Here is a 12,371-nt window from a genome sequence, read left to right as displayed (position 1 = left end):
ATAAGCTCAACAAGATGTGACTCTTAGAAATGCGTAATATTTATGTCATGCATTCTTTAGCTACAGAACACATTAACATGTATATTAACTTCATACCTTTTTAGTGCATCTTAATGATACAGAACACATTAACATGTATATTAACTTCATACCTTTTTAGAGCATCTTAATGATACAGAACACATTAACATGTATATTAACTTCATACCTTTTTAGTGCATCTTAATGATACAGGCTACTGATGAAAAAGATATTTCTTTGTGAACATGGCAAAATACTTCATTAAAGTGAAAACAGTTTTTTTTTGCTGAAAATATAGATTTTTCCTGAAAAAGATAAAAATAAATATTGTTTAAATTTAATTGTCCAAAAGTCAAAGTTGATAACACCTTAGTATAAATACATCTAACTTTGACTGATAGATTTAGTTATTCAAATACCCAATAAAAAACTACAGAAATTTTGTTGCAAAGCCAAAGATGAAAACAAAGACTAGATTTAAAGTTGGACTGTTAACACACTGAGGACCCAGTGAATTGATCTGACATCCTGCAGCTTAATAAATTGTCAAGTGTTGAATGTGTTCAGTTTCACATTGTTAGATGTATATATTGTTATTTTGTATCCTATTGGAATTGAACTTTATCATTTTACAGGATTCATGAAGTCATCAAGTAAAATGATTGACTGCACAATACTGGTATGCATGAATGACTAGTGATTCATGAAAACTGTTTGCAACAGATATTCAGGCATGCAGTAGCATACTGGTTATAGACCACAAGAAATCATGGGATAGTTTGCCATCCAACGTCCATCTGTCCATTAGCAAAAGTTTATTATCACTTCTTCTCCTAAACTTCTTTGAAGATTGCCATGAAATTTTAAAGACACATTCATCCTACAGTCAGGTTGGTCTTAAATTAAAACAGTGCCACTTGGACATCCAATATGGCCACCAGAGCAGCCCTCTTGAAAGTCTTGTTATCTGTACTCCTCCTGCATGGATGATCATATCAACACAAGGTTATCACTGAGATGATTCTTATGGTGTCTAGTTGGTCTAAAATGAAAATGCTGCTAATCCAACATCCACTATACTTGTAAATATGCTAATTTATACACATGTAGGACCTCCAATTATTATTATTTTCTTCTACTATATATCATCATATAATCTCCACTTGAGATATAAATCAAGAATTTTACTATATAATATACTTATAAATTGCTTAAATATTCTTATCTTAGTAGCATATGGTTGTCCAGGAACATTTCACTCTTCATTTCTCAGCATTACCCCCTTCTGTACATAGGCTGGTACAAAAAATTTGAGCCTCAGCACACCTTTCATAAATGATATTTTCCCACTGGTTATTGAGCTATACTGAGATCAGAGATTCGAAAACCCTTGTATTGCCAAGGTCCAAAAGAGCAAAGGTTTTAACTGGTACATATGGTGAGCAAACGGATATGGGTCTTAGGTGTTTTCAAATATCATTGTATGAATTTATGTTTGATTTGTTTATCCCTTTAACTGCTAAATAAATGCCTTCGTGTATTAATTTTAACTAGGTCTAGCATACAGATTGTTTCTTTAACAGACAATCAATAAAGATGTTGCCAGCTAAGTGTAATTCTAAAAGAGGACTACAATTTACAGTATTTTTGTTAGTCACTCAAAAGAGGTGTCATCAACTAAACTTGTTTGGTCAGTTTGTTTTCCTAATTATATAAACATCTTTAACCACAAAATGCAAGATGAAAGAGGTGTCAAAGCTTATCTCCTAGACTTATAAAAATCCCTTTTAACTGTATGATTGACCCAGGTCAGTACTTACAGACATTAGATCAGTTTCTAGCACAGTGTGGTTTGTGTCTTGGAGAGTCAGCATATGACATTTTTAGAATAAAATATGCGTGAAGTTTAGGCCTGAATTCAATAAAAATGATGTGACATGCAACAGCTAACTTTCATTACCATCCTCCAATACTTATTTAAAGGCCTGATGATAAAACTTCACCATCTAATATGCATTGTTAATTAGGTGTTAGGTATTTTCAAGGTAAGTCAGGTTGTTATCAATTATTAATTAATTTTAAAAACAGCAGAATAAAATTTTTTTATTGTATGAAATTCTGTTGTATAGTTTTCTCCAAGAATTTTTTTAAAACCAGTTAATCATGAAGGATAATAGTAACACTAAAGCATTAGCAAATCCGAAACCAAAACTAATCATTTTATTTGGTATATTTAATAATTATGTGTATCGATGTTTTCTCTTTTGTCTCAACTTTTAATATCTCCTATATATGTTTCTAAATTTCACATATATATGCCCACCACATAATTTTGGGAGAAGATATATATGGCTTGAGGAACTGAGGCTGAAATAATGTACAGGAGCATTATTACCACTTTCCAAATGGATAATCACATAATAATGTAGAAAAGACCTTGTCTTTAAAAAAGATCTAATGTTAAACATAATTTAATGTGAACATAGGAAGAAATATTACCATTGGTGATATGATACCAGGATGTATTAATCAAGTAAATAAAATGAGTTTAATGTCCCTTATACATCACATTTGATATCAGTACATAGGTTAACCTGCAGAACATAAAGCCCTATCATTTACACTGCTGGTGAAAAATATTCAAAACATTTGCCGTTTATTGTAAACAATCAAATCCTCATTTATTATCCTGTATTATAAACTTGACCTTGTTTGTAAATATGTGCAGAAATAATCTTGTTGACCTACTACATCCAGCTGTTGTATTATTAGGCTTGTAGAGATAGGATTAGAACAAGTGTTTGATTATGCAGTCATCTCGGAGGATGGGTTGATCCAAAAACTGTTGTTTTGAGTGCTGTATATATTACACCATACATACAGTACATACACACATAGGTTAATAATAATAATAACAATAATAATAAATTTTCTTGTTGAACTGTTATGTTTTTCAAAGCATAAAATGAGTCATTGGGCAGGACATTATTTTTTTTAAATTTGGGGGCTTTTGTTTCTTCTTTTTCTTTCTTCATTTGCAAGTCAACTTTATTTCTATTTTGCAGTGAGAAGAGTCGTATCCCAGCATGGTGTGACAGAATACTGTGGAAAGGAAAGGGAATCAAACAGTTAGCTTACAGATCCCATCACATTCTCAAGATCAGTGACCACAAACCTGTCAGCAGTATATTTGACGTCGAGGTATACGTAATAAACTGTTTTCTGGCTTATGAACCATACATGATTGGTAACAGTAAGGGACTTTGTATTTGTATGGTATTCCCAAGTTTACTGAATGTGGAGTATAAAGGTTTCACTCTCTCTGTCTGTGCATCTTTCTGTCTGTGTTTTCGTGCATTCTCTCTCCCTGTCTGACCTATAGTTCCTATATTACCACCTTTATTTACATCATACATGCACTGTGGGTGCTTCTTGGGATGAATCAGTGTCATGCACCAAAACTTTGTTACTGTTACTTACATTCCAGGATTCATTCAGAATTACATAAAAATCACATCCAGGTTCTAATTCCAGTACCTTTTCATCTATTCATATGATGAAGGTGTTTTAAGTATCAAAATTGAGTTGATGTCATCTTTTTTCCAGAATTTACCAAAAGAAATTGAGCTAAGTCTGTAATTACAATACCTGATTTCATTTCCCACCAAGCTTGTACTAAGGGTGTTAATGTTTTATTGGATACCAAAACTGGGTCACTGTGACCTACTTACAGTGATTATCTCTGCTTAAAGTTCTTTCACAGTTCTAGTTTCCATATTTTTCACTTTTTGGCCATCAAGACTACATTGTTGGCATATCATGAGGAAAAGATGTGTCACATTCCAATGCCGTGATATACTCCAGATTATATTCAGACTTGTGTAAAGTTAAGTGTCAAGGCTCTCATTGCAATACCCTTTCACCAGTTGCCACCCAAACTTTCTTTGCTGGTGCATCTTTGGATGAGAGTCTCTCTTGCACCTTCGTTGAGTGGCTATGACTTACTTTTAAAAGTTTGTTAAATGATGAACAGACAGAAGGTCACAGAACAAAAAGCCATGATTTGAATTATCATAGTAATGGTGGGCATGCAGGACAAAAAGTCACAGGACATAAAGTCACACTTCGAATTTTCAATTATTTTTCTTCTTCTTTTAAATGTATTAAAATCACTATGTTCTGTTATTCTTAATTATTAAAATTAATGATCACAGTGATGACATGAAAGGAGTAATTGTTTAGCAACTGAAGTCTTAATGGTAAATTATAATACAAGCATATAACATTGAGATCATTAAATTTTATGTAAGGCTTATGCTTAGACAGGAAAAAGTAGCTGTACTACGGATATAGAGGTTACATTTTTGTTTCATTTTCTAATTAATTTAGACCTAGATTGCATTGACTGCTTTAATTAAGTCATTGGTCCTATGTATACTTTTATTTTGTTACAAACTGCTATATAATATCTAGAAAACATTAAAAATATCATATGGCTGATACTTCATTTTTTATTTTAATATCTCAATGAAGAAGGTGCGGTTAGTAAAGTTGTGTTGTTCATATAAAAACCTGCAATTTTTCAAAAATCAAAGTGTGACTTTATGTCTTGTGACTTTTTGTCATACATGTAACTCATAATAGTGAAAATTCAAATCGTAATTTTTTTGTCCTATGACTTTCTGTCCTGTGACTTTCAGTCCTACAACCATGTTATACACCATAAAAGATACTGACTCATGCCAGCAGGGTATAATTCAGAATGGATAAGTTGAAGTTTGTAACCTGTAAATAATATTATAAACAGATTATTCCACTGCCCTCAGCCATAGGAAGCGGTTTCATGTACTTTCAAAGGTGCATTATCTAAAGGCACATGTTGTACCTGTGTATTTTGTAAAATGGACTCATTGTCTATTTACATACATTGTTTTATTAGTTTTGGACCTATACCTTGTAAGCTTATGTTTACAAACAACTCAAGAAGTTTATTTCAACATAGTTTGATGAAAAGCACTCTGCCATGAAATAGGTTGTGTAAAAACTGAATTTCTGTTAATTACACAGTTGTAAAGTCACCAGTATCATACTGCTAATATTGTGCAGAAGTAAATAATTTACTTGAACAGTGAATCTAATTTTGCACTAAGAAGAAATGTTTATGTTAATACATGGGCAGATTTAAAAGATAAAGATAAACATGAGACTAATAGGTACCAAGCACAGTACCAATTTTAATGGCAGTATTTCCTCTGCTTTATCTAATTATTGTCAGACTTGACACAATGTGAGTATTATGGGTGACTTGGAAGATTGCTGAGCAGTCTAAAGGTCAAAGGTCATGGTTAATGGTTTAACGGCTATGTTGCTTAAAAAAAACATAAATTCAGGAATTTATTTTTCAGATAAGAGTTATAGATCCAGACAAATACAAGAAGGTCTACGAGGATATAATGAGGAAACTAGACAGAGAGGAGAATGATTATTTGCCACAAGTGTCATTGGGCCAAAGGGAGGTAAGTATTTTAGTTACTGTATAATGCGTATATTTCATGAGCTGCAATTTTTTATTTGTATTTGGAAGCTTTTAAGTGAAATTACTGTCCTATATTCAGAACATTAGCACATCAGTTTTGCACCATAATGAGTCTATTGTTGTGATAACTGAGTAGCATTATAACATGGTATATCTATATGCTGTCTTGGTATCACATTTACAGATTATGGAATTTACTTGGGTGAACTTAATTTAATTGCCAAGATTATTCCATCCAGTTATCATGAGTTTGAAACATTCCTGTCCTGAAAATTTACTATAGGTGTAAGTTAGATTTAAGGATTTCAAAGTTTAGAGGGAGGGTGGGAGGTTAACTAGAGACCCCTACAGACTTGATTAATTTAATTTTACTTTTCATTGATCTTGATGCAGCCAATGTAAATTTTCTGAATATTCATGTGAACCTCCCATGCAGAAGGGTTTTCTCCCCAGTTTATGGGTGTCTCCCACTCCTCCCACCACTCTCTGAAATCTTTCACATGCACAAAATTATAAGTGAAAAATTTAATTTTCACATTTTGCTTTCACTGTAGTATATTTACAATAGTAGTGCATGTGACTACATGACTGTGAACTAGCTTAAGCACGTCAAGATCATGTACTTGCTAATTTCACTCTTTGATCCTCAGAGCATGGTCAGTTGGCTTCATCGTTTGAAATGTGTTGAGGTGGATTATACTATGTGTTGTCAAAATGGATTAGAGTCTTTACTATGTTTGATCAAAAAGTAATTTAGAAAGGATTAAAGATGTTAACTGATAATGGTGGGTTACTCAGTAGTTCAAATGCCATAAAACTGGGTCAGTTTAATATCTGTGTTTAAAGTTTGTGGAGATATCCAAGTGTGCCAATGTCAAAACACCAAAGTGCAAGGAGCTAAAATATCACAAGAAATTCAGTGTTAGTTCTGAAGCAACTAGCAGGCTAATCGACATTTGACAAGGCAGATGGCAGATAGTTGCCTTCGAAAGTTAACTAGTCAACTAGTTGACTCCTCTCTCCCCCTAGAATTTAAATAGCTTTCACTTGTAAATAATTACTTACATATGTGACATAAATGTGTGTGAATTTGGTGTTTCATCCTTAGTCATGACAATTTTCTATAAAGACATTTGAGTTCTTTAGTTTATTGGTACACTCTCTGCTCAGCTTGAACAATAAACTGATGCAAAGTATCAGGGATCTGAGTAACAAACTATATTCCAAAAAATATAATTCACAGTGATTGAAGTCTTAAAATAAATATAGAATAGCAGGAAAAATAACAATCTCTACAGACATTACAATATTTAGAAAATGGATTTATTTTATTGATAAGACTGATTTACAATGCTTCGTTTAATTGATATTTAGAAAGGACCAAGGAGGAGTATTACCTTTTACATGAGCATTGAACCTTTTAAGTTGGTCTTGATAAAGTGTAAAATCTTTATAAACTTTAGGGGTTTCTTTTCTTAATGGATTAAGTGAAGACATTTACAGATAAATAAATAGAGAGAAAATTAACTGACAGAAGTAAATAAAAACATATCAGTCAAATCATTGCATAGTTAACGCCATTTTTATTACTGTTATTTCGTGTTAGTAGTTAAAAATTTGTGCAGAAAAGTGTTTAAATTTGGCTATTTGACATGTTATTAAAGGAAATAGGTACAAGATTTTATTAACCCTTGAATGTAAAGACTTTTGTCAGTCTTTCCATCTCATTTGTATTCAGGTTTGTTTCTGTTATATTGAGATAAAATATAACCCAAATAGTCAACCTAGTTGTTGGTTTGTGAGTGACTACTTGACTTAGGTTGATTTTTTGTGAGTGACTAGTCAACTGATAAAACTCACTACTTGTTTCAGCACTTCAGTTGATATGCTTTTGGTTTTACAATAAATGTTCAGTAACAAATTTATCATCAGTTGACATAAGCCTAAGAGTATTACTGGAACATTTTGATTAAAGTCATGCCTCACATTGCAGTCTTGCAGTATGTTTTTTTTAGCCTTTTTTTGTATTATAATTTTGATGCATTTTTCCTCTAATTGTGCATTTTCAGTATCAAAAACATGATCAAATCAACAAGATAGGAAAAAGGGTCTTAAGAGTGGCTTACACCATTTCCACATGTATTTTTCCAGCTTGCTAAACAAGTCTAAGTACTTAACTTGTCTAGTGACTAGTGATATGAAAGTTGTACTAAACATTATAGCCCAGATTTAGACAGTATATAACTTAATATTATAAGACCAAGTAGGAGTTAATTCCCTTACATCAGTTATCAGTAATAATCGTTCAGCAACATTAAGAGTTCATTTTTACTGAAAGCACTTTTCTCAGAGTTTATTAATCAACTTCAGTTTAAATGTTTGACATTTCTTATTAGTGTATTTTCTTACATAACCCAGGTTCTTATTCTCACTTTAGTCTCCTTTTGCTTCCAAAATTTAAAGCAAAGTTCTTGTAGGCTGAAGTACTTGCATTAGTAATTATACTTCCATAGTAAACTTATGGAAGCACCATGATATTAAAAATTCATTGACTTTAAATTTCTAAATGCTCAAGATCAAACCTATATTTCTCAGTATAGACCTATTAATGCTGCAAGCTTATGTGTGGAGAAAATCATTTGGGCTTTGACATTTTTTCATTTACATGTGTTTGAATCATGTCTTTTCAATTCCAGATGTAAAGAATTTGATGCTAATTTCAGTATTAACTGTTCCAAAGTCATTCATCTGTAAAAGAATTGAAATTCTATTAGCAGAAAAATTACTGGTTTTTTTTCATTAAAAAATAGCACAAGCTTTTAAATGATCAATTTGACCAAAAAAAATTATTTTCTTTATCAGACAGTCACTCCAAACCCTTATATATTTTATGTTCACCCATATGTAGACTGATTCCCATTCTTACACATAATTGTACAGCTAGTCCTGTGTGAAGATATGAGTATTATACTGTTGTCAGTGAATTTCTCAGATGCTACACCTAATGTCCCACGTAATGCATTAGACATTATATCTCATTGCATACTTCAAAACCACTAATAAACAATGCAATACACAGCTTTAATAATTATATCTTTATTATTACTTTTCCAGTTTGTATTCAAAGATGTGAAATTCATAGAGCCTCGGGAACAGTTTTTACCCATTGCCAATGTTGGACAGGTAAGAAATTGTGGAACAAGTTTGACTACATTTACCTAACTAATTTTAATATTTGATTGATTTTCATATATATATACTGGGAAATTGGGAAAAAGTTGGGAGAAATGGTAACTTTTTTTCCGACCATGAAAAGTCATTGAATTTTGCTAATATTGACAAATGTTGGGAAAAACCCGGGAATTTCTCTCCACAACTTACGCCCGAAACAATTATGCAATTGAGTCGTAACTGAACTGATCATGAGTTACATTTATTGAGTTCTAACCAGAATATTTGGAGGTTGCAGTATGGATCATTTGGGTGCTTGTCATAAATATATTTCTAGAGACAATCCAAATGGTCAGTGGATTAGATTCATCTAGTAGACTTTTTGTTTCACAGCTCGATATCCTTATTTTTTAAATATTTTTATGGAAGGTATGAAAACCACTCTAGTATCACAAGAGACCAACATGGTGGCGCTAAAGCATAGCCGCTTTGCAGATGGATAGCAAACTTAAACATTGTTAAATTGATTTATACCTGCATGAAATCGATATGAAAATTATTTATTTTCTCAGAAAATGTGAGTATTAAAATCGTTATGTCTTTAATCTGCTGAACGACAATAAAACTAATGCGTTGATGAAATTTGAGCTGGTATTAGCGATTTTGATTTTAAGTCGCATGGGAAGACACAATCTCACAACCGTCATTTTCAGATGTTGTGGAAATTTTTTTTTATGAAAGTCGTTGAAATAAAAATACAAAAATGAAAGGACACAAGATTCTCTATATTTATTTCAAGACCAACTTCCGGAGTTTTGTTGTATCACGTGACTACCCTGTTGACATGTGCTCTCTCATGCAGGAAGCATACAAAGCAGGGAACCAGACTACTCTGCTTGATGAATCAGACTGGCCAAGTTTCTTGTAGTTGTTCTTGAAATAAAAATGTTAAGAATTATATGTTCTTTCTGGTTTTCACAAAAGGTATCACCTTTCATTTAATATAATTGAAATTATGTACAACAACATTGAAAAGGAGTTTGTAGTTGATATCACTTGTCATTGTTCAAGATTTTGAAGTTATGTGACTATGAACGCAAATGGCTAGTACCGGGTCAGGTTTCATCTATGCTGAGTTTTGTTTAGTCTGTCAGCTGATTAAAGACATAACGATTATTATACTTGCCATTTTTGAGAAAATGAATAATTTTCCTATCGATTTCATGCAGGTATAAGTCGATATAACATAGTTTAAATTTGCTACGCCCGCTGGTAAGCTATCTTATGGTGGTGGTAGATTCCAAATTTTTTATATGTAATTGCTCTGAACCCACACTCCATGCTAAATGTCCACATGTGAAAAATGGGGTTGGAATATTTGGAGGAAACCCAGATTAGAAAATTGTCGAATCTCTGAGCTGATCTTTGGTGTGAAATTATTACACAGTGACTTGTAGTTTGAAGCATTGGTTTCAGATCTTAAATGGACCACAGGAGAAATGGGAAATTGTCATCCCTTTTTTATATATTAAGAAACGATAAGAGCCCATGTATCGATACAGGTTTGGGGACTGGTTTATTGAACTAAAGAAGACAAGTTGATTTTACAGAAAATTCAGCCCTTGTTTGTACAACAATGTATAATTTGGAAGGTCTTTTGACAAAATTTAAATCAACCCTTTTGCAAATGTCTTTAAATGATGGAATTTTTAACCAAATCGTCTTAAGGAGTTTAGGTTGGTTGAGCTTTGTGCTGTGTATGCAACGAAGTTATAGACATTGGGGCTTTGGGTGAGAGTGCCCTTAAATCACACTGTAAAGGTGAAAACACTGGAAAAGTTAAGCATCAGAGACACTGACATTATATCTAAGACAGAGTCACATTCCAGTAATGACAGGATTGATGATACCCCCACCCCCATCTGATGCAGCTTCAACCAGACTGTCAACATCTGCAAATATTTCCAACTTCCTTTCCAAGAACAAAGTCAGAAATTTTATGGACATTGCATACTGTGGTCACACATGCATCCTGCAGATCAAATAAACACATTGCTGATGTTTTTCATCCTGTTCCCAGACAGTGCTCTGGCTGCATAGTTTTCATGTACAGAAAGGAAAACATCTTACTTGTGTATATTTGTCATTGCATAACATCTTAAAAAATTAATTCTCTCAAGTGTCGGTGGTGTGTTTGTGATTCTATTTGATGAATCCTTGAACAAGATAATGCAAGAAAAGTATATGGACATACATGTCAGATTCTGGGATGGCGGGACAAACCAGGTTGTGACCAGATACTTGGGATCACTGTTTTTAGGTAAGTATGTTGTTTATTATTGTTATTTTTATTTTATTTTTATTTTTATTTTCTTTTAAGTTTTTTCATCAGCTGTCAAGTTTATAAGTATTGACTGAATTCACATTTTCCTTGGAATTACTAAAGATAGGTGAATAAAAATACCAACTAAATGAGCATAAATCATACATACATATATAATGAAGTGCTTGAACAAAAAATAAATAAATTTACTCTTTGTACATTAATTATTACTTAGCATGGACTCAGGCAATTGGTGAATATTTATCTGTATTTATCCTCTCTGATTGCAGGCCATGCTACAGCTGATGACATAGTTGATCATTTCAGAGAAAAAACAATGAACCACTTGAATATCCACAGCATGGTGCAGATAAGTATGGATGGGCCAATGTGTGAATTCAAACGTTATCCAAAACCAGATAAATAGGCCATGATTTAATTAATATTCGCTCATGTGGACTGCATACATTACATAATGCATTTAAGGCAGGTGCACTTGTTACAGAATAGGGAATCACTTCACTTCTGCACAGTCTGTACTATCTTTTTAAAGATTCACCTGCCAGGAGAGAAGATTACCAGAAATTGGCTGGCAATACAGTCATGCCACTAAAATTTGTAGACCATAGATGGTTAGAAAACATACCCGTTTCCCAGCGAGCATTGCAGGTGTGGGATTCAGTTGAACTTTATGTCAAGAAGGTTCAGTCAAAATAGTTTCCTAAACCTACCAACAAATCATTTGATGTTGTAAGTCAAGCAGTGAAGGACAAGCTAATCAGAGCAAAGCTAGAGTTTTTTTTGTTTCATTGCAACCATATTGCAGCTTTTCCAGGTTAACTACGAAACAGATAAGCCCATGGTGCCTTTTATGGTGGATGATTTGACTACAGTCATCAAATGCTTGATGTGGAAAGTTGTCAAGCCTGAAGTTTTAGACCAGGCAACCACACCAGAAAAGTTGCTAAGAATAGATTTAGGGAAGACCAGTCTTTTGACATACAAGAAGGTGGACATCGGTTTACTAGCTGAAGAAAAGTTGAGAAGTATAACGATGAGTGAAAAGGAAGTAATGGAGTTCAGAATGGAATGTATGGCATCTGTGATTGAAGTGTTGAAAAAAATTACTGTGAAATCCCTAATTACTTTTTATTTTGTCAGAAATATGGCATCTTTGTGTCCAAGGGAAATAGCCAGACATGCAAATCTCAGCAGGTTCAAATTTAAGAAACTTATGAAGTTGATTATTGCAACAAAAAGAATCAATGTGCTTGATGGTGAGGTCATCCTGCAACAATATAATTGACTTTCTTGACAGTA

At 32.9% G+C, this 12,371-nt stretch overlaps 1 protein-coding gene across 1 annotated transcript in view; it reads left to right on the top strand.

The window, feature by feature from the left end:
• The window catches only part of LOC149786276 (inositol polyphosphate 5-phosphatase OCRL-like), a 254,292-nt gene that overhangs the window by 133,129 nt on the left and 108,792 nt on the right, over positions 1–12,371 (top strand). Inside the window, exons 17-19 of the mRNA XM_089976660.1 lie at positions 3,087–3,222; positions 5,427–5,537; positions 8,672–8,740. Coding sequence (XP_089832786.1) covers positions 3,087–3,222; positions 5,427–5,537; positions 8,672–8,740 — 316 coding nt within the window. The remainder of the gene's footprint in view (positions 1–3,086; positions 3,223–5,426; positions 5,538–8,671; positions 8,741–12,371) is intronic.

This window comes from Sinohyriopsis cumingii, chromosome 12 (assembly GCF_028554795.1).
Source record: "Sinohyriopsis cumingii isolate HCF-2022 chromosome 12, ASM2855479v2, whole genome shotgun sequence".
Lineage (NCBI taxonomy): Eukaryota > Metazoa > Mollusca > Bivalvia > Unionida > Unionidae > Sinohyriopsis > Sinohyriopsis cumingii.
The sequence above is the reverse complement of the archived record's forward strand: the minus strand, read 5'-3'. Positions and strand labels throughout refer to the sequence as shown.